General features: G+C 56.3%; 2 protein-coding genes across 5 annotated transcripts in view; one reads left to right on the top strand and one right to left on the bottom strand.

The window, feature by feature from the left end:
- Positions 1–394: 394 nt before the first annotated feature.
- On the bottom strand, positions 395–26,564 carry IGHMBP2 (immunoglobulin mu DNA binding protein 2). The gene is made up of 15 exons (XM_082477646.1): positions 26,433–26,564; positions 24,543–24,712; positions 21,319–21,502; positions 21,012–21,109; positions 19,094–19,257; positions 17,395–17,595; positions 15,177–15,324; positions 10,615–10,789; positions 7,715–7,897; positions 7,317–7,435; positions 6,676–6,770; positions 5,570–5,693; positions 4,061–4,891; positions 2,403–2,575; positions 395–1,493 (listed from the first exon to the last, which is right to left on the bottom strand). The coding sequence occupies exons 1-15, from the start codon at positions 26,516–26,518 to the stop codon at positions 1,296–1,298; spliced, it is 2,949 nt and encodes a 982-aa protein (XP_082333772.1). The 5' UTR covers positions 26,519–26,564; the 3' UTR covers positions 395–1,295.
- The window catches only part of MRPL21 (mitochondrial ribosomal protein L21), a gene marked incomplete at its 5' end in the record, with an annotated part of 36,787 nt that continues 36,145 nt past the window's right edge, over positions 26,517–27,158 (top strand). Inside the window, one exon of one of the 4 annotated variants that reach the window (XM_082477663.1) lies at positions 26,517–26,769. In XM_082477663.1, coding sequence (XP_082333789.1) covers positions 26,517–26,769 — 253 coding nt within the window. The remainder of the gene's footprint in view (positions 26,770–27,158) is intronic. The other 3 variants (XM_082477662.1, XM_082477664.1, XM_082477666.1) reach the window with 3 other exon arrangements.

Below are 27,158 nucleotides of genomic sequence, written 5' to 3'. Positions count from 1 at the left end.
GGCGGGAGGGCGCAGTAGGTGACAGGGAAGGAGCCAGACCGATGCCCGGAGGCCCCGTGCAGGCCCGGCCTCTTCTCCAGCGGCGGCTCTAGGCAAAGCGCCATCCTCAGCGCTGTCCTTCCTTCGAGCCGGACCCTGGGTTTTCCTCTCCAGTTCACAGTGCTACACCTGCCAACTTGAAACTTTCGTTCCAGTTGGTAGAAAATCAAGCAGAACAGGTACGTTTTCTCCCCCTTGTCGTTTGTCCCCAGGACAAGAGCTGCCCCGCGTGGCCGGCGCCCACCTCCCCCCCAAGGCCCCGAGTGTCCTGCGCTCACCGGTTCTCAACCACTTCGGAAAGTGACGCTTTGAGCAAAGAGGGGAAGAACGACCATCGGAGACACATAACACACACACTGTGGACTGCGTGCACATATTTTTATTTAGTTTTTAAATCACTTACATCCCTTTGAAACACATAAAACTCTGAGAATAAAAGAATACATCCACCTGGGGTTCTCTTCAACGAGGGACCCGGGAGGACACCTCCGGGGGCTCTGGGTCTGAGGGGTCAGCAGCGCCGGCGCTCTGGGGTGGCTCTTTCCCAAGACCGTCACCGGGAACGGCGCCGAGCACGGGCAGGCGCCGGCCAGGGAGCCTTCGTGAACCACACCTGGGCCTGACCGAGGGCCTGCACAGCAGCAGAACGGCCAGAGCTGTCAGGTCAGGCTGGGGCCACCACAGCCACGAGGGGACAGACAGAAGACGGCCTCGGTGAGTCACAGCCCCAACGAGGGGCGAGTCGTGCATGCGGGCACGCAGGAGAAGTGCCAGCTCCGAGACGTCACCTGTGCGCCCTCTCTCACCTGACGGGTTGAACTCTGGCCAGCCCTGGACGGCGGGGACATCACTTTTATGGAGTTTGAGGCCCAGGCAGGTGTCCGAGGGAACAGAACCTTCCCGACGCCGGAAGCAGCAGCCCGTGATTCCGAGGGCGGGATCTCGGGGAATGGCCTGGGCCGGGAGTGAGGAAGGGGACACAGCACTCCAGGGCCTTCCCTACAGCAGCCCTGAGAAGCGGCCACTGGCCCTAGCTGTGCCCCCGGCCTCTCCACCGCGACCCACCGCGTCAGAGCAGCTAACCTCCCGGTGCTCCCGCAGCCCCCTCACCCGTCACCGGGGAGACGGCGTGGCTCTGCCTGCAGCACTGTCGCCAGGAGCTGCCACCGGGGACAGAAAGACGCCGGGGGCAGCCCCGCGCACCGGCGGCCACAGCTTCAGACACAGAGGCGGTGCAGGCGGTGGGGTTCCCGGCCTCACTTCCCCGTCTCCTTCCTCTTGCCCCTCCGCCGGCCGGTCAGCTGGTCCAGCTTCTCGTCCAGCCTCCTCTGCAGCTGCGCCCTCTTGGCAGGGTCCAGGGACCTGTCCTTGGTCCCACTGCCGGCGTAGAGGACCCCTTCCCGGCTAATCCTCTGCCGCGCATGGGCGCGAGCCCTCTCCCCGCAGCCGTGGATCTGGGGGACACAAGAGGCAGTGCTGCGCCGGGCACGGGGGAAGAGGCCCCCAGTTCTGCCATCGCAGAGCTCGGGGGTCATGAAGCCCCAGCACCAACCTCGGAGGGGCTCCCTATCCTTCCCGCACATGGACCCTCACCTACGGGCTTCCGGGGGCGGGGGGCGGGCAGGGTCCACACCCTGGCAGGGCTGGCAGCTAGAGCCCAAAACCCTTCCTGCAGCCCTGCCCAGACCCTCCTCCGAGCATATGTCAGTGCAGCGCCGGCTCCCACACCTCCCTGGCAGGGTGATGTCTATCTGCTTGGCGGTGACACACGCACAGACCCACAGTTTGTATGTGGGTGACACACCCACGTGCACAGGTCCAAAGTTTATATGTGGGTCACACACACACACAGGCCCACAATTTGTATGTGGGTGACACACACACGCACAGGCCCACAATTTTTATGTGAGTGACACACACACGCACAGGCCCACAGTTTGTATGTGGGTGACACACACACGCACAGGTCCAAAGTTTATATGTGGGTCACACACACACACAGGCCCACAATTTGTATGTGGGTGACACACACACGCACAGGCCCCCAGTTTGTATGTGGGTGACACGCAGGCACAGGCCCACAGTCTGTATGTGGGTGACACACACACACACAGGCCCACAGTCTGTATGTGGGTGACACACACACGCACAGGCCCACAGTCTGTATGTGGGTGACACACACACGCACAGGCCCACAGTCTGTATGTGGGTGACACACACACGCACAGGCCCACAGTCTGTATGTGGGTGACACACACACGCACAGGCCCACAGTCTGCATGGGGTGCATACACCCAGGATCTGCGCCCTGGAGACAAAGCCCTGCCGCCCTCCCCACTGCCCGAGCCCGAGGGCCCGCGTACCTCGGGCAGGTGGTGGCTGAGGCAGTAACGGCGGCCGCAGTGCAGACAGAGCTGGCCCAGGGTTACGACGCTGGCTGTGCACTTGGCGAGGCCGCAAGTGTTGTCAGCCTTGATGGCAGCCGAGACCAGGGCGTCAAAGTCCTCCCCGGCGGGCAGATCTATGGTCATGGGTCCTGAGGGGAGAAAGGCGTCACCCGAACAGGCAAGGAGAAAGAAGTCAGACCGGAACTCTCCCGCTGGGCCCACGGCTGCCCCATCGAGCAGCTGCGCCCGGCCTCCTGCTTTCGGGGCCACAGCGAGTGAGCAGACGCACCATCGAGCTGGGTCCCTCACCGAACCGACGACCAGTCACACCAGGCAGTGAAGGCATGAGTTTCCAGAAAGGGCTGGCAGTGCAGGAGGCAGGCCTGCACAAAGTTCATCCTCTTAAATCCAGAAAAGCATTTAAATGTGAGAATGTTCCTTACCTCATTAAGTGCAAAGAAACCCAAACTACCATGCCTCCAGGGTAATGGTCAGATGAACTACTGCACGTTCACCGGCCAGGGTTAACGAAACCTTAACGTTCGTAACCAGGTGTGTGAAAATCTTTTAAAGTTGTAGGAAAACGCTCAGAAGAGGAAAAGAGACACAATTATAATATGGTCGTAATTCTGTAATTACACCATAATTCTGGCTGCTTGAAGAAGCGTTCAAGCAGTTCAAACCCCGAGCAGTGTCAGCACCCCTGAAATGGGGTGATGTCTCCCCAGGGCGCTCGGTCCTCCAGTGGCCACGCCCCACGCCTTCCTCTGGAAGGAAGGCCAGGTCCTCCGGTCATGCCTTCCTGGCCCCCCTCCTCCATGGCAGTTACATGTTCTCAGTGGGGTTTAAACAGGAGTGAAGCATCTCCTTCCCGCATCAGAGTGTCAGCTCCCACAGGGCGGAGGTGGCGTCCGTCTTGCTCACTAGCACAAAGCTTGGCACACAGAGGTCGCTCACTAAATGTCATGGAGCGAGTTCAGACGGACCCTCAGACGCAGGAAGGCTGGCTTTGAAAGCTGAGAATTATGCTCGTGCAGCTTTGCATACAGGCATCAAGGGATACGGGGAACGGGACCGGCTTCGCGGTCTTGCCAAGAGGGAAGCGGCTGTAACAGAGCTCACCGAGGCATCTCCAGAAAATCCAGACCCTGGACCTTCAATCTCAGTAAGGGACGGGGGTGCAGAGTAAACAGGCCCCGGGCGCCCCAGCAGAGGGCCAACACAGCCCGGGATGCCACAGCGGAGTGCGCGGCCCTGCCTGGGACCCCGTGAGCCCGTGGAAGGAGCGCCGTTGCCGCAGCAGGGCGCTGCAGCTGCTCCTCCGTTCCCAGGGGCCCCGGGCCCACGCCGGCTGCTCCTCCGGGCCCTTCACCTGCAGCAGGAGCTCTGAGGGCTCCCTACCTGCCGGGCACTAGGCGAGGCCCCGGGCACACAGAGGCCACTGTGACTAGCACGGCCCTCAGGGAACTCAGACCACACCGACTGAAACCCGGCACAAAGTGCAGGATCAGGGCAGGGGCACCACCGGGAAGGGGTTCCTGATTCTTTCGAGGGTGGCAGGTGGGTCTGCGGTGGGGCAAACTCCCCAGTAAAGGGGACACCACGCCCATGTTCTCGCGAGTCGACCAGCTTACCTTCTGCTTCTTTCTTCTTTTTCTTTTCTGCTAACTTCCGCGGCCCGGAGCCCGTGGCCCGCGGCTCCTGCTGGCTCCCCGCCCTCTGCAGTCTCTCCAGGTGCAGCGCCTTCAGGTCCGGCTGGCCCTGGCTGCTCTGCTCCCCGATGGGGGGCTCTGTCTGCGCAGGGCTGGGGGGCTCTGGACACAGAGGGGCTTTGCTGCCAGGCCCTGCCGGGGGTGCTGGAGCCGCAGGGGCCGGTGGGACCCTCTTGCTCACAGTGATGAACCGTTCCTTCCCCTCCCCGGCACTTTCGTGCCTCAGCCCATACTCTTCCGCGATCTGATGGACCCACATCCTGTCTTGCGAATCCAGGGAGGCAGGGAACTCTAGCTGTGTCTTCTCACTGGCCACGAACTCCATTATCACGGCCCTGAATTGCTCTGCGCCTTCTCTGCTCCTGGCTCCCTCCCGGCCGCCTCCGTTGAGGCTGGGCTGAGGCTGGGCCTCGGAGGACAAAGGCGCCGTGCCCGGCTTCTTCAGACCCAGCGCGGCCCCCGTGGGCCGCCTGCTCCCGGGAGCCCTCCTGGCCGTCGCGGCAGAGCCGCGGGGCTTCGCGCCGGCCTGGCCAGGGCCCTGGGCACCCTCACGGGAGTAGTTCTCAGGGACGATGTCGTCGAGGTACTCAAAGGCTGTGCGCACCTCCCCGTGCTCCGTGAAGTAGTCCACCAGGGTCTTCAGGAAGGCGTGGCTGTTGACGGTGTGGGAATCACAGACGATGGCCACGTGGCGCCGGGCGCGGGTGACGGCCACATTGATGCGCCGGTTCTCAGCAAGGAAGCCAACCTCACCTGCACACGAGCCGGGGGGCGCGGGGAGCAGAGACTAAGGGTTAGGAAGGCAGGCCTCCCCCCATCAGCGACCATCACCCGAGAAGAACCACGTGGCTCCGTCCACCCCCGCAGCCAGGGGCCCCGTCGCTCAGCACCCACCCCTCGGCCCCCAGCCGCCATCTAGGACGGTCCTGAGGTCCCACCTGGGGCTTTGGCTGCTACCAGACTGCCGCTCATTCCCAAGTCGGTACAAAGTCCTCTCCCTAAGCCCAGACCCAGGACACAGCCCAGGGCTGCAGCTGCGGCCGACACACGAGGGAAAGCGCCAGGGACATTCCAGTGTGTTCTTCCCCCGCCTCAGCTTATCACCCCCTCTTATCTGCTGCCAACCTCGTACTGGAAACGACTCACAGAGCCCGTTAACTAACAACTGTTTCTGGGTACAATTTTCTTACCAGATGGCACATCCACAAGCCCTGGCCGCAGAAGCCATGCCCGGAGGCTAAACTGGCCTGCAGGCCAGGAGACAAGCTCTGGGCTCTCGGGACCCCCTCTGCAGCAGCATCCCGGCCTCCCCAGCCACCCCGCTCGGCTTGTGGGACCCTAGTTCCCCGACCAGGGATCGACCCTGGGCCCTGGGCAGTGAAAGCGCCGAGTCCTAACCATTGGACCACCAGGGAATTCCCAGCTCCGCACCTTTCCTGTTGGATCTGACGAAGGACAGGATCACAGCCTCCTTCTCTCGGCCCTGGAAGCCGTCAACGGACTTAATCTCGAGCTCCGGGTGCCTGTGTGTGAGGCTCTCTCTGAGCAGGTCCACCTGAAACACCAAGCGAGGCCACACATCACAGCCCAGGTCGGGGCGGCCTGGACACGCTGCCGTTCAGCCCGGCAGAGGTCTGGCCCTGCAGAGCTGCCAGGCCCCAGGGAGGCCCCGCAGGAGCCTCGGGGAGAAGGCTTCCGAGAACCGCTCTTCCCGCGGGCGTGCGCACAACAGATAAGACAGCACACAAACGTGGCAGCTGTGACCCACACCCCAGCGCTGACGTGCGTGCCACCATCTCGCTTGGCTCAGACATCCCCACGTGTGACGCCTCCAAACCGGGACGGCAACTGATCTGCGGGCCTCACAATGCTTTGAAGCAGGTACGTCTTTCCTACCAAAGCAGGCAGGCTTTGCTTCACGAGCACAGAGGCACTGAGAGGGGAAACGGCAAAAAAGCCCAAGAGAAGGCAGCAGACATCTGTTGTGTCTGCTGGTCCCGACCCACGGCCTTCTCCAGGCGACAGCCGCGCCCCCGACCTTCCTTCAGGCAGCCTCCGGAACCGCGCCAGCCCCGTGGTGTCCCATGAGCCGGAAGGCCAACCCCGGGAAGGGCAAGGACCCAGCATCCAGCCATGGCCAGCGGCTCAGGGACGGGACAACCTGAGCCGGACCAATAAGACTCAAAGCCGAGACTCCCGTGGGAAGTGCCATAAGGAGACAGGCGGCCCCCGGGACCACCTTGGAAGGACGACGTCGGGCTGAGGCTGCCTGGCCCCCGAGGGCAGGCCTGAAAACGCAGCCGACACAGCAAACCAGGCGAGAGCCCAGGATGGGGCAGGGGATGGCATGGCAGGGGGAAAACACGGACAGGTGGACGGAGGCCATTGCTGAGGTCATTTGAGCCCTGGATCCAGTCAGGATGTGGTCAGTTCCACCCTGGAGCTTTCGTCCCAAGAGCCCATAAATCGCAGTCTCCCTCTGGCCCCTCTGGGGCGGCGAGTTGCCCGACACACACAGAGACAGCGGAGCCCCACACCTGCAGGTTGTATGGCGTGATGATGGCAATGTCGCCGGCCTGGACACCGGCGTCCACCAGCGCCTGGACGTGCAGGCTGACGAGGCGCACTTCACCTGGAGGGAAATGGGCGACTCTTCAGCACGAGGCGGGGCGCGCCTTGCACACCTGTTTTTTAAGCGCTTTTCCGTCTGTGCCGACAGGCTGCTCTCACACTGGGCCTGACTCCTGCGAGCCAACAACCTGGGGCAGAGGGGCCACCAAGCCCGGCAAACAGCACAGGACCCGCAGCTGCCGGGAGCCTCCTCTTGCAGCGGAAGAACGGCCGTGCGTCCCACTGACTGGCAGCCCTGTGAGTGAGCCAGGGTCGCGTCCCAAGGCCAAGCCAGGCGGCGCCGGGCCACTCGGTTCTGAACAAGGACACAGGACGCGACCTGGGCCCACCCAATCCCTTGACTCGGGGCCGTCCGCCCGTCGAGAACTCCACCTCCCAGGGCGTCTGGCTCAGGACCACCTCCCCAGCGAGCAACGTGCCCTCACCTCCTCCCCCTCCCTTCGCCCGGCTCCTCTGTGACGTGGGCAACTGACAGGGGCTTCTGTTTTCAAAGCGCAGCTCGGGGTCTTTTTAAGCAGAAAGGCTGGCACTTTGCAGGCGGGCTCACCGGGGTTCCCTTTCGACTGCTCGTCCTCGTCCTCCAGCTCAAACAGCCCGCAGCCGGCCGTGTCCACCAGCAGCAGCGGGACACCCGTCTCCTCCGTGGCAGCCACCCCCGGGAGGTCCCTGCACACAGGTGAGACTGAACACACGAGGCCCCGGCAACAGAGCGACGCTGGGGTCCCAGAAACAGGAGCCCCGCTGCCCTTCTCCCCCAGCCCGCCCCCCTGCCCCGACAGAACAGCGGACGGTGCCGAGAGCGAGGGACCTCAGACTGCAGGAGCCCGACCCAGCTCTCCAGGGCGAAATGCAGAAATCCAGTCTCAGAGGCCACTTTCACTCTCAGATCTTTATGGAACGTGGTTCAGGTGACACAGGGGACGGGGGTGTAGCGGAGTCACTCACCGCAGGAGGTGCCCAGCCACGGAAGGGTGGGTCGTGAGCTGTCCATGGTACAGGGCCTCCGAGGCCCAGCGCGCGATGGCCTGGTGCATGCGGTACTGCACACTCAGCATCTGTACCAACCTGGCGCCATGCCCTTCCGCCAGCCGCTCCATCAGGCTCACCGACAGCCCCGCCTGTGCGGCCCTGCCCCAAGGGGAGAACAAGGAAGGAGGGCCTGAGTCCTGAGTCCCGCCGAAACCAGGGGCCGGGGAGGAAAGCAGTCCTCAAACCTCAGCACGCAACCCACGCCCCACTTCTGACCTAGAACTAAGGGTGCGGCCCCTCAGAGGTGCCCACATCCTAATCCCGGGACCTGCAAGCACGTGACCTCGGTGACAAAGGGGAGGAGCAGAGGTGGGAGAGGATCCCGGGTCATCCGGGAGGGCCCACGCCATCACAGGGGCCTTCTTAGAGGGAGGCAGAAGGGTCAGCATCAGAGAAGGCGATGTGACAAGAAAGCCGCGAAGATGCTGCAGAGCCGGCTTTGAAGACGGAGGCGGGGTCACAGGGTAAGGAAGGCAGGTGGCTCCAGAAGCTGGGAGAGGCAAAGGCACCGATTCTCGCCGGAGCCTCCAGAAGGAACCAGCCCCGCCCACACCTTGATCTCAAGCCACAGTGACTGATTTTGGACCTCCAGAACTGTAAGATAATAAACCCCTGTTGCTTGCGTTCGTGGTAATTTGTTGCAGCAGCTAAAGGGAACTAACACAGACAAGCTTTTAAAAATTCCAGCACGCTGCGGCCGTGAGGAGCCCACTACTAACAAGAGGAGAAGCTGACGGCTGCCGGGCGCTTCCCACGCACCAGGCACCGCTCTCGACACTTCACACCGATTAACTCGCCTCATCCTCACAGAGCCTGAGCCGGTTACTCGTACGCTTCCCCTGTTCCACACGAGGAGAGCGAGACCAGCCCGAGGCCGCCCAGCCAGTGAGCCGCAGAGCCAGGACCCGGCCAGGCGGCCGGGCTCCAAAGCCTCCCCGAACCACCGAGGGAGCGCGCCCAGGGTTACTCCAGGCATCCGTCCTCCCTCCGCGACTGACCACACCTCTGCAGTTGATGCTGTTTGATAAAGGTACCTACTAAAAGCAGCGCCAAGGACAGGAGGGGTGAAGTGACTACCAGCCCCAACCACAAACCCAGAAACTCCCAGCACGACCCCCCAGACAGATTTCCCCCCAAATCACCCTACTTTCTCCACAGACACCATACGGTGCCCCCTCCCCGAGGGCACACCGTCCACCCAGAGACCCGCTTCCCAGGACCGCCCAGGCCTCCTCCGGAACCAGCCGCTGAATCGACACCCCTGAGGCCCCGCTTCTGGAGAGCGCCTGAGCCCATCCCCACGCGCACGCCCGCTCCCACCAGGACCATCTTCCAAACCACGTTCCCCCGTCTCCCACTTAATTCACTCCACACTCTGCGCCCTCACTCTGAAGCCCCCGGCCGGACGCCCCTTCCCTGCACACTCCTCAGCTCCAGGGTCCCCACCCCCCTCCTGCGAGCTCCACCGACGGCCTCCCTCGCATGGACTGGAGGAGACCCTCGTCTCCAGCAGCAGCAGCAGGGAGAGGGCCGAGATCTCCTGATCTAGCAGGGGCCTCAGCCTCTGGGAGCCGCCCCTGGACCTGGGCGTGGGAGCTGGCCCGGAAGAGGCCAGTTTGCTCAGGGACGCCAAGGGCCAGGCCTTGTCCCCAGGCCTCACAGGCCTCACACTCCCGCTGGGAAGTAAACGATGGACCGACGCACACCACCGCCAGGAGTGCCGAGGGCTGAGAAAGCCAGGCGAGAGCGAGCCGTCGACGGGGATGACAGAGAAGTGAATGAAGGGCGGGCGGGACCCCTGACACCCGGGGAGGAGGGACGGAGGGGCCAGCGTGGCCGGAGCCCTGGGGGGTCTGCGGACGGGGTGAAGAGGCCCGGTGGCGGCAGCAGGCACCCAGGAAGCAGTCACACCACCAGGGACTGACTGCTGCGTCTCTACAGCGGCAGGAGCGCGGTCCCCTGAGCCACCCCTCGCGCCCTCAGTGGAAGGACGTGCCTGCAGATGAGGGTCAATCAGCCAGAGTCAGTCACGCAGCCACCCAGGGGACCAGCTCTCCCCCGGGACCCCCGCGCGAACGCGCACCTCCACCTGCCGCCCCGTTAGAGGACGTCAACTCGACAGGCAGGGACTGAGCACGAGCCCGGTTCTGGGGCCGCAAGGATGGACACCACTCGACCCGCGACCTCAGGGAGGACACGTCTGACCGAGCTGCCGTCTAAACGAGCAAGTGCAGGAGCGCACGGAGGACGGCACCCCCGGCGGGATGAGAAACACCACGCTGTCGGAGCTGCTGCCCGGGCGGCCTCACAGCGTGACCATCCCGCTCATGCCAGAGCCCGCACGCCCAGGAAGGACCCACGCTCAGGGCTCCCGCTCCCGCTCTGCTTCGCCCGGGGCGCCTTTTACAACCACCCCTGACAGTGAAGCCCGGGAAAAGCCAGTGGCCTCGGCCCCCACCAGCTTATAAACGACAGGTCTGCCAGCCGCTCTCTAGTGACCTGGGCTGGACGGCTGCCCCTCCCCCACTGGCCGCGTCCCCTCTTCTGGCATCTGTGAGTCATACATCTTGAGACCCTACTTCCTCTGTGCGGTGTAACTGAAACCACGCCTCCGATCAGGGGGACCCCAGGCTTTTCCCTCCACCAAAGTGGGGGCTCAGATGCCCAGGGAGCCACCTGCCCACCGCACATCCTTAAGTCAGCACATCGGCCAGGCTTCCCAGCACCTCCAGGACCTCCGGGTGAGCCCGGGGCTTCTGGGCTGGGCTTCGAGGGATAGAGAAGGGGGTGGCAGCTGAGGGGCGGAGGGGCCTTACTTGTGAGAGATGATGGTGGGGGGCAGCTGTTTGTGGTCTCCGGCCAGGACGCATTTCCTGGCCTTCAGCAGGGGGATCCAGCAGCTGGCCTCCAGGGCCTGGGCACACTCGTCAATGACCACCATGTCGAAGTGGCCGTCTGGCAGCAGCTTCAGGGGACCGTCCGAAGAGGCACCTGGTCGAAATCAGAACCGTAAGCCTTTACAGGATGCACCGGCTGTGTCATCCTAGCTGCAGTCACCCCAAAAGAGCCACCAACAAGCCACTGTTTCATCATCTAGTCTTGTATTAAGGCTCGTGTAATATGCTTGCACCTGGGAATAAAACCTGGGAAGGACGTTCTGGAGCTCACGGTTCCAGCCCACTCCACGTGTAAGTGTGAAGCAGTGCGCCCCTGGCCATGGGCCACTCCAACGTTCCATTCACCAAAATCAATCAGCCCTTTGGGGCTGGGACCCCAAATCCTTGGAAGGCTGTCTTAATTCTAAATATTATTTCTGTATCATTTTCTGAATTTAGAATTTAGTTAATTCTCTTCTTAGGTGTTCTCTTGAACACACAGAACAATGAACTGCTGGGCGTTCACCCAGGGAAAAACCCCCAAGTACCAGCAACACAGACCCACCGCACCAGTGCCTCCTCCGTGGAACCCAGAGCCGAACAGTGGAACAAGGTCCAGTGCGGGCAAGACCCGGGGCCCATGCCCACGCTCACAAACAGGGGGAAGGCCTTGGCAAGCCACCCGACCCCAGCTCCTCATCTACAGACGTGGACAACACCTGCATCTCACAGACCGTTACACATACCACATACTAACAGAGCACGGATGTGTCAAGTAACACATATCGGTTGTCCAAATACATATATAAACACGTAGCACACATATTAAATAATATATATCAAGTGCCTGCCACAAGATGATAGGCTTTAACAAATGCTACAAATGTGAGTTCTTGCCCTTTTCCCCTAGGTTAATTACAGTAAGATGTATATTATCTTATGACTAAGACCTACATCTTGATAAATTTCCTGAGCCCGACTTTTCAGAGACGGTTAGGGAGTCTGTCTGCAGAGAAGGCAGAATTGGGACGGGGCTTTGGATAGCTAAGAGCTGTGCCTGGATTATGGCTGTGATTTCACGTTGCAAAGGGAAGCGCTTCTAGGAATCTCACTCCCGTTCCCCAGTCTAAGCAGGAGGGACCTAAAAGGCCACATGCTGACCTTGCACGGAGGGGCGGCTGTGATTTCCAGCGGGTGCTTCATTAAAGTCAGTCAGAGAAGAATGTGAGCAGAATCGGCTGACTAAGGGCCTCTGGAAACTCCCTCCACCGCTAAAGCAATGAGAACACTGGCAAAGCTGTCAGAAGCGACTGTTTCAGAACTCCAGAAATCAATCCAAAGCTTACAGCAATCCAGGAGTGTCTGCTCCGAAAACTGACTAACTCTGGGCAAGAAGAGCGGGCTCTGTGGCATTCCTGTGCACAGGCACCGCTCCCAGCTCTGTGCTGGCCCTGAAACCAATGGCCTGCAGTCACAGTGAAAAGCAGCAGCCTGCCCACTGGGGACAGAACTCCTTCGAAGCCCCACCCCCAGAGAACTGTCACTGTCAGACTTGCTGCTGGTTCCCTGGAAGGTCCCACTCGCAAGACTGTCTTTATCTGACCTGACTTGGAGCTCGCCCTGTGCAAACAGCCCTTCCCCAGGGGGTGTCAGCGGGAAACAACCAGAGGCCACCATCGCACACGAGTGCTCTCGGAGGCCGTGGATAACAGCTGACACAAAGCAGGATGGCCAGAGCTTTGAAGGAAAACCTGGAGAGTGAGACGTCCGTGGGCTTTGAAAGCTCCAACACGTGGCCGGGAATCTAGAAGCCACACTCATGTAAGGGCTGTGTGCACACTCGGGACAGACCAGAGGAGGCCCTACGCACTCACCTCTGGCTCACCTTGGCGCTCTGCGCCCACAGGAGGTGAAGGTGAGGGATGTCTGAGAATGACGTCCCGCCAAATAGAGACTATTGATAAAGACACAGAAATCATTTAAAAAAAAAAAAAAGCCTGCAGTTGAAAAGTACAATAACTGTTATTCACTGGAAGGGCTAAACAGCAGATCTGAAAAGGCAGAAGAATCAGGAAACAGGCCAACTGAATTATTCAGTCTGAGGAACAGAAAGAATAAAGAATGAATTCCATGACCAGCACCTTGAAGACCGTCAAGTACACCAACGTATGCGTAATAGGAGCCCTAGAAGGAAAGGAGGGCAAGGAAGAGGCCAAAAGAATATTGGAAAAAATAATGGCTGAAAACTTCCCAAATCTGATGAAAAACAAGGCACACACCTGGGGGACTCAAGAAGCTCCACGCGGTTAACCCACAGGGAGCGCACCGAGACGTTTACCACCGTCAAGCTGCCGAAGACAAAGAAGGACCAGCGGGAGAGAAGCGACCTGTCACGTACAAGGGGTCCTCAGTAGGACCAACTCTGCCTTCTCCGCAGAACCCACAGCGGCCGAGAGGCAGGGGGTGACACATTCAAGCGACGAAAAGGAAAAGGCTGTCAGCCAAGAACTCTACCTCTACAAACAGAGTCACTCAGAAACAGAGGAGAAAAAAGATATTCCCAGGTGAAGAGAAGCTGAGACCTGCCCTTCAAGAAATACTAAAGGGAGTCCCCTTCAGGGTGACATGAAGAACTCCAGGCAGTAACTCAAATCCACACAAAGAAGCAAAGAGCACCAATAAAGGCAACTACATAGGTAAGAACAAAAGACAGTATGAAAGCATTTTTGTAATTCTGTTTTTGTCCTATCTGATTTAAAAGGCAACTGGGCGAAACAATAATTACAAAGTCAATCAGAACCTGGACCCTGTCCCTTAGAGTAGCCCCCACGAGAGGCTGTGTCAGACAGACCCCAAGGCAACCCCCTCCTTGACCCTGGCCTCCCGGTATTCACACTCCGTGTAATACCCTCCCCTTAAGTGTGGGCCAGACCCGTGCCGTGCTTCTAGCCACAGGAATATAGCAAAGGTGATGGGGTGTCACGTCACGGTAGCATTACAGAAGACTATAACCCATCCTGCTACAAGACTCTCTCACTAGCTGGCTTTTAAGAACCAAGTGGCCATGTTAGAAAGGCCTAAAGCAGCTAAATGTGGTCTCCAGCTGAAGTGACTATCTTTATACCAAAGTAGGTTTCAAAAAAAGAACATACTAGGGATAAAGAAGGTCATTTCATAATGATAAATTGGTTAATTAATAAAGAAAACATGACATTTACGCCCCTCGTAAAAGAGCTACAAAGGACATAGGACAAACACTGACAGAACTCCAAGGAGAAATAAACGAATGTGTAGTTACAGATGATTTCAACACCCCTCGCTCGGTGATAGGACACACAGACAGAAAATCAGTAAGATACAGACTTGAACAACAGTTATCAACCATTATAAAACACTTCAACAAAACCAGACAGGCCAATCTTTTCCAGGGTACGTGGAACATTCACAGAGACCACATTCTGGACCATAAGATAAGTCTCAATGAAACGATCCAAGTCGTACATAGTATGTCCTCTGTCCACATGGAATTAAATTAGAAATCAATGATAGGAAGCTATCTGGAAAACCTCCAAATATCTGGAAAGAAAATGACACATTTCTAAATCATCATGGGCCAAAAACAGAAATTAAAAGGGAAATGAGACAGTATTTCACAATGAATGAAAATGAAAACACAATACATCTGAATTTATGGGATGTCGTGAAAACAGTACATGGGGAAACATTTATGACACTAAATGCCTATAGTATAAAAGACAACAGGTCTCAAATCAATACAAATCAATGACCTCCGCTTCCAGCTGAAGAAAACAGAAATCGAAGAGCAAACCAGACCTAAGTGAGCGGGAAGAGGGAAGTAACAGAGGAACCAACGCCGAGATCAATGAAACAGAAAACAGAAAAATAACAGAGAAAACTGGTGATACCAAAAGCCGGTGCTTTGAGGTGATCAATAAATTAATAACCCTCTTGCCAGAAGATCAGGGAAAAAAGAGAGGATACAAATTACCAACATCAGGAACAAAAGAGGTGACACTGTTACTGATGCTATAGACTTTTAAATGATAAGGGGTTATTATGAACAACTTTATGCCTAGGAATCGAACAACTTAGATTAAATGGGCAAATTCCTTGAAAGACACAAGCTCACTCAAGAAGAGACACCCTGAATATCCTATATCAATTAAAGAAGTTGAATTTGCAGTTAAAAACCTCCCTACAGAGAGTTCCCTGGCAGTTCAGTGGTTAGGACTCGGCACTTCCACTGCCGTGGCCCGGGTTCAGTCCCTGGTTGGGGAACTAAAATCCCGCCAGCGTGCAGTGTGGCCAAAAAAAAAAGAAGAAACCTCCCTACAGAGAAAACTCCAGGCCCCGAAGGGCTGGAATTGGTGTATTCTACCCAATTTTAAAGACAATTCTACCAAACTCTTCCAGAAAACCAAGGAAGAGGGCACACTCCCAGCCCTCTTCGAGGCCACACGGGGTGGAGGCCCGCCCCTCACCTGTGTTTGTCGCGAGGACCACGTTGGCCGCCACCAGGCTCGCCAGCACGGCTGCTTCCTCCCTCTCCTTCAGCTCCTTCCTTAACAGCTTGATTTCGTTTCGAAAATTACTTTTCTCTCTCTTATCCTCGGTCTTCTTGCTTTTTGCCTGTAAGGAAAAGCAAAGAAAACATCATAATTCTGGCTCGACTTTGCACTTATTTTAGCTCCTTTTAATTCACAAAATGCTTTTATTTATCATCAATTGGTCCACTTCCGTAAGTCCCTTCAAAGGCGCTAAAAACTCAAAAGTCTTTCTTGAAGGAGCAACAGATCCACACAGGTGACATCCTGACTGGCCTTAGAGCCACTGTCACCTCCACAGGGAGAGGGAGGAAGGGAGAGTGTAGGTCCTCCAAGAACCGTAAGCTCAGCCGAGCCCAGGGGTGGGAGCCCAGCCCTGCCCTGCACAGTCATCAGACGTGCTCCTGGGGAAGAAAAAGCACCTGCTCGTGCCAGGATTTGGGTTTTAGTAGTTTATACAGAGAGAAGCTGAGTTTCTCTCACTATTCCACATTTGTCAAGAAAGTAAAGTATTTTCTTCAGCCCCCAAAATGTCTACCTAGACCCTGACTTGCTTCCATACGCAAAAGACATGTAACCCCTTCCTTATCTGTGATTTCTGCTTTGGAGAAGGGGTTTTAGCCGGAATGACAGGAGGGAGGTCTAACTTACAGAGAAGAAAACTCTGAAAAGCATGGATTTTTTTTTTTTTTGGCTGCATTGGGTCTTCGTTGCTGCATGCGGGCTTTCTCTAGTTGCGGGGAGCGGGGGCTACTCTTTGTTGCGGTGCGCGGGCTTCTCATTGCGGCGGCTTCTCTCGTGGAGCACGGGCTCTAGGTGTGCAGGCTTCAGTAGTTGTGGCACACGGGCTTCAAGAGTTGTCGCTCACGGACTTCAGTAGTTGTGGCTCGTGGGCTCTAGAGAGCGGGCTCAGTAGCTGTGGCGCACGGGCTTAGCTGCTCCGCGGCATGTGGGATCTTCCCAGACCAGGGCTCGAACCCGTGTCCCCTGCATTGGCAGGCGGATTCTTAACCACTGCGCCACCAGGGAGGTCCCAAAAAGCATGGATTTAAAAAGGAACAAGAAAATGAAATCGGGCTTCCCTGGTGGCGCAGTGGTTAAGAATCCGCCTGCCAATGCAGGGGACACGGGTTCGAGCCCTGGTCCGGGAAGATCCCACATGCCACAGAGCAACTAAGCCCGTGCGCCACAACTACTGAAGCCTGCACTCTAGAGCCCGTGAGCCACAACTACTGAGCCCGCGAGCCACAACTACTGAAGCCCGCGTGCCTAGAGCCCGTGCTCCGCAATGAGAGAAGCCACCGCAATGAGGAGCCCATGCACCGCAACGAAGAGTAGCCCCCGCTTGCCGCAACTAGAGAAAGCCTGCGCACAGCAACGAAGACCCGACACAGCCAAAAATAAATAAATAAATAGAATTATAAAAAAAAGAAAATGAAATCATCCACATGTGTGACGGCGCGAATCACATCACTGCAAATTCCTACAGCGCCTTTAACCTTGAGTAACATGCGTGTGTCCTGGTCTCCGCCCCTGGGCTTCCCACTATTCCACAGGTCCGTGGGGAAGGCTGAGTCTTCGCACCAGCACCGGACATGAGGAGAGAAATGTGAGGCAGTGAGACGGGCTGGCGGTGAGCAAATACAGGGCAGGACACGCGATTAAGGGAACTGGGGGCGGACGTGTAAACTAGAGAACCAAAGAGCGCGAAAGTTCTGAACTGCACGAGAAAACTCCATCTCAAACTGACCTATCACCTACCTAGCTCTCATTCACAAGGGTCACACCATGTTTTATATTAATGGACTAGAAATTTAGGGAGGACGCATATTTTCTGAATTTTTATTTTCAGGCTGCTTTTTTTTTGCTGGTCGATATTATCCAGCCAACATGCCAGACATAGGGAACCCTTAAGAGGAATATTTTGTGCAAGACAATTGCTCGCCTCTTCATGAAACTGTCTTGAAGACAAGTGAGTCCCTGTTCAGTGCTGAGCACAGGTCTCTACCAAAAATGGGCAGTCCCAATGTTCGCGATAAGTACATGAATCGGCAAAGGCCAGAGAAAAAGCAAGAAGAGGATACAGCGCACTCCCGGCAAAGACTGCAGATCATGACACCACACGCAGGGCGGACACCGGCTGGGAGCTGCTCACCAAGACCTGGTCGATGTCCCTCCTGACGTCAGCCACAATCCGGGTGCCGTCACCCCGCGCCAAGACCGCGTCCAGGGAGTGCTGCTGCACGGACTCCAGGAGCCGTGCGGGGTGCCCGAGGCGCAGGAGCCTCTGCTTCCACTGCGCCAGCTGCTCCACTAGGTTGTCCACGGCGATGTTAGAGGGGGCGCAGCACAGGACCTGGGGAAGCACAGTGCAAACTCGGGCTTGGTGATTTCTTTTCTAACGAAATCACTGAAGTTTACATTAAGCAAATGGGAAGTCCGAAAGTTAAAGAGAGGAGGGTGGAATGTGAGCAACCAGTAACGTGACAGTGTAAACGTCCGGCTGTAAGGACGGATGCAGACAGTCTGCAGGACGTGTGTTCCTGCAAACCGACACAACATCGGGATACTAGACCTCGGGTCTTAAGAACCTGGTAGGCTCCAAAGGACCAGAAAGGATGCCCGGCACCTGGAAGGAAAGGCCTCAAAGTGCCCTGAGATAATCAGGGCCAGGACAACCGTCTCATCACCCATCAAGTCACTTTATCGTCTGACAAAGCGGAATGAGGAAAAACCTTTCTGAACGGGCTCAGTCTTGCTTCCAGAACTGCAGTCTGGCTCTTAGGAGGGGGCGGAGCGGGAAGGGGAGGCGGAGAGGAGAGTCCCCACCCCATCCAGGCGGCCAAAGGCGGTTTGCACCAAAGCGTGAACACTCGTGTCTCCTGTTTCATTGTTTCCTGAAACAGAGGCACCCAATTAAACCATCAAATCTGCTCCCTACCAGTAAGTCATCTTTCACCAGCTTTTCTTGGTAAACGTCTTGCCAAGATGGTCATTTGCAGGAAACCATTGGACGTGGCCTTGTACCCAACATGGCTCTCCCTGCAGGAGCAGGGGCTCTGGGGAGAGTGCCGCCCGAGTCTGAGTCCTGGCTCTGCCACCCACTGTGGAGGGACGGGGCCCGAGACCATAGAGTCCCCACGCCCGGGGCTTCTGTGAGGATTAAAGGGGCGAACACTGGAAAGACTGAGAAAGGTGCCTCGTTCATAAGAAGCACCCAGGAAATGTCAACCTACAAACGTGGACCATATCGCTCTAATTCTTATCCTTATCCAACGTTTATGACTCAGAAAGGTTTTCTAAAAAGCTCTCCATGTGCTCAGAATCCACGATGACTTGTGTTGATACAGAGGAGGATGAAAGATCCTTTCTCAACCATTAAAAATCTAAGCGAACAATAACACACGATATCACATTCCACATCTCGGAAACCGGTAACCTGCACTCTGCCCAATTCACCAGACCACCTGATTAACCGAGACACTTCTGTCTCGGGTAACTGGCTGCAGGGTCTTCTCCTGAATGGCACAGACTGTCCCTGGTCACCTGCACGCCCGGCGCGCCCAGCAGGGGCCTGAGCACAGCGCATGGGTGCTGACGGACGGCTCCTGGACCGTGGCCTGGTCGACAGTAGCCCAGACGTCACCACCCCAGACCAACGGTCCCAAGCACGGCCCCACACCCCAGGCGCTGTCAGAGACCGAAAAGGGCCCAGCCCAGTGCTCGGTCAGTAAACACTCAGGAGCATTGCCCACCGAGTCCCCCGGAGCCCAGGCTGGGGCCCTGCTGGGCACCTGCGAGCGCGGCAGACCGGAGTGAGGGGTGCCGGCGGGGACACGGTGCCCACTGCCCACCTTTGAGCCCTGTTTCACAGCCTGGAGAATGATTTCAACCACAGTGGTGGTCTTCCCGGTGCCGGGAGGCCCATGGATGATGGCGAGTTCCTTCTGGGACAGCGCGAACCAGACCGCTTCCTGCTGGGAGGCGTCCAGAGTGGCGTTGTAGAAGGTCAGGGGGGCTGCGGAACAAGCGACAGTGAGGCTCCAGCTCCCCGTCACCTGGCGCTCCCCACCCCTGACCCCGCGTGTGCCGACAGAAATACGGGCTGTAACGGGGAGGAAGCCGGCCCTCCCCAGGGGTCAGCCAGTCAACGCAAAATCAACCTGCTTTGTTCTCCCGGACCAGGAATCTGTAGACTGTGGCCCGCAGGCCAAGCCCAGCCTGCCGCCTGCTCGGTGAGTCAGGGGTCCCTGGGACACTGTCCCCAGCAGCTCGCCGCCGCACCGGCCGGCACAGCCTACAATGTTTACCATCTGTCCCTTTACTGAAAAAGTCTGCCAACTCATGCTCCAGAATAACAGCTTCTTGCAAAGTAAATGTTTCTGGGAACAGATTCACTTCTACCATAGTGTCCCTTTTTAAACGCCCATAAAACAATGAAAACAAACAACAAAAAGGAATTATGAACAGATCCAGGACCATGTTTCTGTTCTGAATCTTCCACGGCCGATTCTGACGACCTGCTTCGTAAGCTCCGTGCTCTGAGAGCAGGTGCCACTGCATCCAGCCTCGCACCCGCAGCCTCCGCCCCGCGGTGCCCGCAGCAGAGACACGCGCGCTGACCCCCACGGGCATAGGGTGCCGACCCGGAGGTAAGACGGAGACAGAGCAACGGAGCATCCAACCCAGAGCTCCTGCGTGTCCCCTCCTCCCCTGGACGCTGGCTACAACCAGGGCGCATCGGGTTCCTTGAAACACAGCAAATACCGTGCTAGTTCCCGTCCCAGCTCACAGTAGCCTCTCAGTAAACAGTTGGCAGAAATAAAATTGTATTGAAATGTTGAGTGCTTTTGGAATCTGAGAAGGTACAAAGCAGCCCTGAGCTTAGAGCCAACACACCGCCAGGGTATGAGCACCGGCTTGACAGGAAAAGGGTGTGGGGTGGTCCTTGTGTGAGAACGACTGAAGCTATACTGTAAAAACCGGCCAAATCCAACATCTACAGGGTGGTTCAATGACCGGCAGCTGCTTGATGAGGTGATAAACTCCTCTCAAAATGAGCTTCTCCAAGACACTGAAGGAGATGAGAAATTGCACAGACCACCGTGAGAACAGTGGGGTGTCTGTGTGTGTGTGAGTGTATGTGTGTGTGTGTGTACACGTGCACATGCGTGTGTCTGTATGTAAGTCAGACTGTTCTTTGTGGAGGTGGAAAAACAACTAGGAGAATACACACACGTATCACTGAGGCTCAGTCTAAGTGGCAGGTTTTCGAGTGATTTCTTTCCCTTGTTTATATGCTTCTTTATTTCCAAACGTTCTATGACCAATACACGGCACTCTTACAATTAGAAATAAACTGTCTTCAATTTAAAGGATACTGAGAAAATAATCAAATGCACTTAGAACTGAGACTTTTCAAACTATAAAAAAATGCTATCGAGCATGAAGCATGATCCGCCATCCTCTGTTCTCACAGGGCACTGAGCTAGAAGAAATACCCTCGCATTTCAAAACAAAAATATTCAATATTTAGATATGTTAGAAAGAACATCATAAAAAAAAAAATGGAATGAGCTACTTCTTTGACACCGTGTACAGGAAAGAGACTTAGTTCTAGCAAGTCACACAAAGAAACTTATAAAAAGACACTAAGGTAGATTTCTTCTCACTGTACATTCTCAAACTCTTGCTAAAATGGCCCAGGGTCTCACTGTTCGAGATCCTGTCCATGGTGATTTCAACCAGGAAAGGAAAACTACAAGCTCTTACGTATCTCGCTGGCTGGGCTGGGGTCTGATCCGCCGAAGAGGACCTCTGTGAGCGAGGACGCGGGGCCAGAACGATACTTCTTTAGGGTAATCAGAGTTCTGACAAAGGAGAAAATGAAAATTAGGAGCTTAGTGAAAACCAGCAATTAACCCAGCACCCGAGGCCCCACGCAACGCTGCCACCCGCCGTCTCCCATGAGGGGCACGCGACCCACCCCAGACTGGCTGTGCCTGCCCTCTCCTGCCCAGCAGAAGTGAGGTGTGTTTAAGGAAGACGTCACATGTGACTTCCAGTTACATACACTTACTTTTTCAGTCGCTTATAAGTGATGTCGTTGGCAAGTTTTAACAGCCTGTAGGAATGCTCTCGGTCCAAACTCAGCTGGAAATCGTGGGACTCGTCAAAGGCCACGGTGACCAGTTTCTGGGTGATCCGGGTCAGGATCCCAGTGGCCAGCTGACTGTCCTCCTCATACAGACCCACTATGTCACCTACAGAAGCAAAGACCAGTTACATGAACGCTGAACAAAGTTAAACGTGAATTACTTCATATAACAAATTCCAGCATATTTCTAACATTGTATCTGTTACTTTCATTAGAAATGAAGTCAGTAAAAAAAATACTTTTAACTAACATCATATGTGAAAATTTACTGGAGCTCAATGAACTGTTTAAAACAAACATGACAGTCAATAAAATATTTAAAGTCTTCCTTTGTGCCCAGCACCATTCTGGGTGCTGATCTATATTAGGAATAAAACACGGTCCCTGAGCTCACATTAGGGAGGAGAGGAACAAATACGAAAACCTACAGGGGTCAGAGCCAAGGGCTTTAGTTAAGATGAAGTGCAGGGGCTTCTCTGGTGGCACAGTGGTTAAGAATCCACCTGCCAATGCAGGGGACACGGGTTCGAGCCCTGGTCCAGGAAGATCCCACATGACACGGAGCAACTAAGCCCATGCGCCACAACTACTGAGCCTGGGCTCTAGAGCCCACGAGCCACAACTACTGAGCCTGCGTGCCACAACTACTGAAGCCCGCGCGCCTAGAGCCCATGCTCCACAACAAGAGAAGCCACCGCAATGAGAAGTACGCACACCACAACGAACAGTAGCTCCCGCTCGCCGCAACTAGAGAAAGCTTGTGCGCAGCAACGGAGACCCAATGCAGTCAAAAACAAATAAAATAAATAAATGTATTAAAAAAGAAAAAAAAGATGAAGTGCAGCAGAGGGTGGAGAGGGACGAGGGTGCCATTGCAGAGTGTGTGGGAAGGGCCTCTCTGAGGGGTGACCCGGAAGCAGGGTGGGCCCTGGAAAGAGTGGGGGCCACGAGCTCACCTGGGGGAGAACATTCCGGGTGGAAGGGGAACACTGATGGAGGAGGGACAGGGTGGTTTGCTGCCCGCTCAGCTGGGCCGCCCCACTCCTGCGACAGCTGTTTGGTGATTCACCATCACCAGGCGAGTCTGAGAGGCTCCCCCTGATGCCGGGACGGAGCACACGACCCACACCCGAGCCAATCAGGGCTTCACGTGCCCCCTGGCCAGCGACTGGCTCGGGGATGGACAAGGGACCAAATCAGAGCCCCTGAGACGTGGTGAGACTTTCGGGTGGACAGCTGCATGGAGGCCCTCACCCTTCCCAGCTGGACCAGCAACGGGAGAGGACGTGAGGGCTGCAGCTGCTACCACTTGGCGCCTGAGAAGGAAACCGACCCAGGAGAGGGCGGAGCCGAGACGCAGAGCGGAACTGAGCCCAGGTGACCTCCTCTGAGCCCTGCAGCCGCCTTCCAGCTATCACAACCCATGCGGCCCCCTCCTGCTCCAGCCCACCTGGCTCGGGGTTTCTGTCACTTGAACACAGACAGTTCTGACCAAACAAGAATCCGCGCTGAGATACAGCCAGGGCCACCCACACACTCACACGCCATTTATTCCGAGTCAGAGTACGTGCCACACGTCAGCCAGGCATGAGGCGTATTCTTAGTCCTAGCTGCTTTCCTTCCAGCCAATGAGTTTCATCTGCACCTTGAATCTGTTCTGTCTCCCGCCCCAACTGTTAAAGACGAAGAGCAGGTGGCAGCAGCGCCCCTGGGCCCGAGGTCCGGTTCTGCGCACGGGGGCCTCCGTGAGGCTGAGCGCAGGCGACCCCGTCCCGACTGTGACTTCCCCACCGGCCGCCCTGAGTAGGGTCCCACATTGCAGAATTCACATCTCTCAGATACAGAGCCTTAAAACTGCTCTTCAGGAGACGAGAAACTAACAACCCCACCTACGTCTGATCAGGAGCTGAGGCAACACGTCAGGTTTTCAGCTCCGTACTTTTTCACATCAGCAGCTGGCTTCCTGTTTATCAGCTACTCATCAACCTCTCAGGTGGTTCACTCCACAACACTCACTAACTGAACACATATTATTCCTTTGGTTTTCAGAGCTTACAAACGCCCTGCGTGTACATTCAGTCCCACCCACTCATCCTGATGGCGAGGCCGAAAGCTCAACTGTAATCCCCTTGGTTCTGTTCTTCAGAGGACATGTGACTGACTCTCGGCCACTTAACAGCAAAGTGTAAGATCTGACTCCAAACCAGCCGCTTCCCCTCCTCCTATCTGTCTCCAAACCCAGCCCGTCCGTATTCCAACAGCTGTGGGGCAAGAGTCTAGAAAATCGAAATATGAAACCAGCAAACTCTGTCACCACCAAACAAGGCAGAGAGACTTTTCTAGTGGGAGTACAGCGTTCGGCAGAATTGCCCTCCCCCAGTTTCCAGGTCTGATCCAAAACAAGCGTCCCAGGGATTTCCCTGGTGGTCCAGTGGTTAGGACTCCGCGTTTCCACTGCAGGGGGCATAGGTTCGATCCCTGGTCAGGGAACTAAGATCCCGCATGCTGTGCGGCGTGGCCGAAGGAAAAAATAAAAATAAAAAATAAATAAAACAAGCATCCCAGGTGTGAGCTTAAGAAGCTTCTTCTAACTGCCCCTCCTTTCCAGCAGAGCTGCCACAAGTTTAGCCAAAGTATCCTTGGCACAAGGAAGGTCTGGGAATACACAACTACACACGTTGAACCATCTGGACCAGGGCTATTCAAGAGACATGTGAGAATCATGTGTAATTTTACATTTTCTAGTAGCCATACTAAAAAACCAAAAGAAACAGGTAAATTTAATCATGTTTTACTTAACCCAATATATGAAAACTATTATCATTTCAAGACATAATCAGTATTCAAAGAAATTACTCGATATTCTAAATTTTTTGTACTAAATCTTCAAAATCTCATGTGTATTTTCCACGAGCAGCAACCACTAACCGTATTTCGAGTGTTCAATAACCCCACGTGGCTGGTGGCTGCCAGTCTGGACAGCGCTGATCTAAACTACCAAAAAGCCTCGTAACTGCTGAATTCCGAAGTGAGAGTTTTCCATTACAATGCTTTATTCCCCAACTGGTTGTATGTGACCTGGTCTTTACAACCCACACCTGCAGACAGCAATACTCAACGTCCACCTATGTGAAAAATGCACAGACCGGAAGTAAAGCTGTTACTGGGAAGCACAGCTGCAGATATGCATCTCCTGGGCTCAAAGGTGACCAGCAACCGTCCGTACATCCCGGTCCGCTGGCTGGATACCTGCAGCTTCAGCAAGCAGACGCCTCGGCTCTGGAGTTCTTTCAGAGAGACATTTTCCTGCCAGGACCTGGGAGACACCCAATGTTGAGACTTCAGTATTTGTATTTTACCAGTTTTTACTTCCAACCGTGCAGGAAGAACAGATGGCGATCTCTGCACAGGCACTAAGGGTGACCAGGGAAACTCTAAACCTGCCCCCTCTCAAACCTCCCCCCCCCCATAGCCCCAGCGCGGTCTGTGCCCTCCTCCCAGTTTCCCAAGACAGAACCTTCGCTCATCTTCACCTTCTGTCCTGGGTCCTGTGTGTCACTGAGTCCCACCAGGCCCCTCCCATTTGTACCCAGAATCCACCCCTGCCTCATCCTCGCCGCCACAGCTTTGGTTCAAGCCCACATCACTGGCCGTCTCTGGACTAAACTGAGCTTCCTAACTTCCTTACCTCTGGTTTCTCCCCAGCCAATCCCAGCAGCAACATCCAACAGATCCCCCTAAGATGAAAATCTATTCACCTCCCCGACCTGCTTAACTGCGCCGAGGCCCATCCTCTGCACAAGAATATAATACAATCTTCTCCACAAGGCCCTTCCCAATCCGGCCCCCGCCTATCTTCCCATGGGTGCTTACTCTGTACTCTGAACCGTGCTGATCACTTGACTTAAGAGATCATTGTGTTCCCACCTCCCTGGTTTGCTGTGAGAATGATCTCATTTTACAGATGAGGTAACTAAGGCTGCAAAGTCACCCAGCCATAAATCATGGAGCTGGGATCCCACTGAGGTCGACAGGACTGCAAACGCTCTTAACCATCACGATCAAAAACCTCTAAAACAAATCCTCTCCACTTGGGCAGCACAACGGTTGAGTGCAAACTCTGGGATCAGCCTGCCCGAACTCAAATCCTGGCTCGACCTGTGTTACCTGGAGCACGTGACTTAACCTCTGTCTCAGCCTCCTTAGACATAAAACGAGAATTACAGTAACCAACTCCGCAGAGCTGACGTGAGGTTTAAAGGGATTGATGTATGTGGGGTGCTTTTACAGCCCTCAGTGTCATCTCTCAAAGTTTCAGCCCTACGAAAACAAGCCCGGCTTTCTCAGGGCTCCACCCTCGCCTGCAGGGCTGCCCTTCCTCCCCACATCTCTTCCAGGAATATCCTCCCCCGCATCCACCTGAACCCCTATTTTTCTGCAAGCTGTGCTCAGGCACCACCTCCTCCACGAAGCCAGCCTCAACCTAAGGCTCCCCAGGGTCAGCTGTCCACCCTCCTGCTCCCACAGCACTTTGCTTGCACACACGGGTCAGCACCTGTCACGCTGGAAGGGAACTGTTTCCGCTCCCACCTGCCCCTTCCGCTCAAACCCAGCCGCCAGGGGACCATCAGTGACTCGATCTCACTCGGGGCCTGGCACGGAACAGGCGCAAACACTGACAGAGGGGACGATGACGGAAGAGGGCTGAGAACACTTTGGGGATGGAACTGGGGAGAGAGGCAGGACCTACGAGGCAAAGTTCAGAGGGGGACTTCAGGGGGAGAACAGACCCTTCCTAAGGGTCCCCCAAACGGAACGGGCTGCCCCGGGGGGTGAAGAGGCTTCTATCTCTGGGGGACGCCGAGCCCCTTCACAGCCGCGATCCGGACTCGAGGAGTCAGGAGGGCAAATCCCGACCCCAAGGCTGGTCAGGCCGAGCCCCCAGGAGGGAGGTCCGCCCGGGGTCTGAGCTGGGAGAGTAGGGGGGCCTGGGGGAACCGCTGGACCGACCCCGAGGCCCGGGCCGGCGGCCATACCTGCGCTCCTCGACCTCCGCGTCCCTCTCGAGCTCCAGCAGGTCCAACTGCTTGGTCACGAAGCTCTCCACTGCCGCCGAGGCCATGGCCGCAGTCCGGCCTGCGCCCGGAGCAGCCGAGGTCCAGAGCCGCCGAGTTCCGGTTGCCGCGAGGGGCGGTGCTCCCGGCCGGGCCCGGTGCGTCGACGCACCAGGTCGCGCCTCTTCCGCTTCCGGTGTCGGTCTAGGCTGCGGGAAGATGGCGGCGGCTGTGGCGGCGTCGGCCCTGCCGGTCACCTTCGGGCGGCTGGTGTCTGCATGCAGCCGCAGTGTCCTGAGAGCGTCGGGGCGCGGAGAGGGTGAGACCTTGGCCGCGGGGTGAAGGGAGGAAGCGGGGCGCCCCGCCGTCCCGCCACATGTGTGTCTGTGTCTGATCGATGTTAATCGCTTTTTTTGACGCGGTGATGACAACGCGGACTTCAGAGTTGGGGAAACCTGGGTTCAGATCCTGGTTCCTTTAGTTAGTAGCTTAAATACTGATGAAAGCTCCCCAACTTCCATATAGGCTGTATTTAACTGGGGGAACAAACTGAGGCTCAGAGTGGTTAGGTAACTTGCTTATGGTCACACAGCAGGGAGGTGGGAGAGGACGGAATCAGACAACTCGGTCTGGCTCCAAGGCCTGTGCTTTAAGCATCGCCTGCAGGCTGCGAGCCACTCTCTGAGCCTCACTGTCCTCAGCTGGAAA

Source organism: Balaenoptera physalus (genome assembly GCF_965194825.1).
Source record: "Balaenoptera physalus genome assembly, chromosome: 10".
NCBI lineage: Eukaryota > Metazoa > Chordata > Mammalia > Artiodactyla > Balaenopteridae > Balaenoptera > Balaenoptera physalus.
The sequence above is the reverse complement of the archived record's forward strand: the minus strand, read 5'-3'. Positions and strand labels throughout refer to the sequence as shown.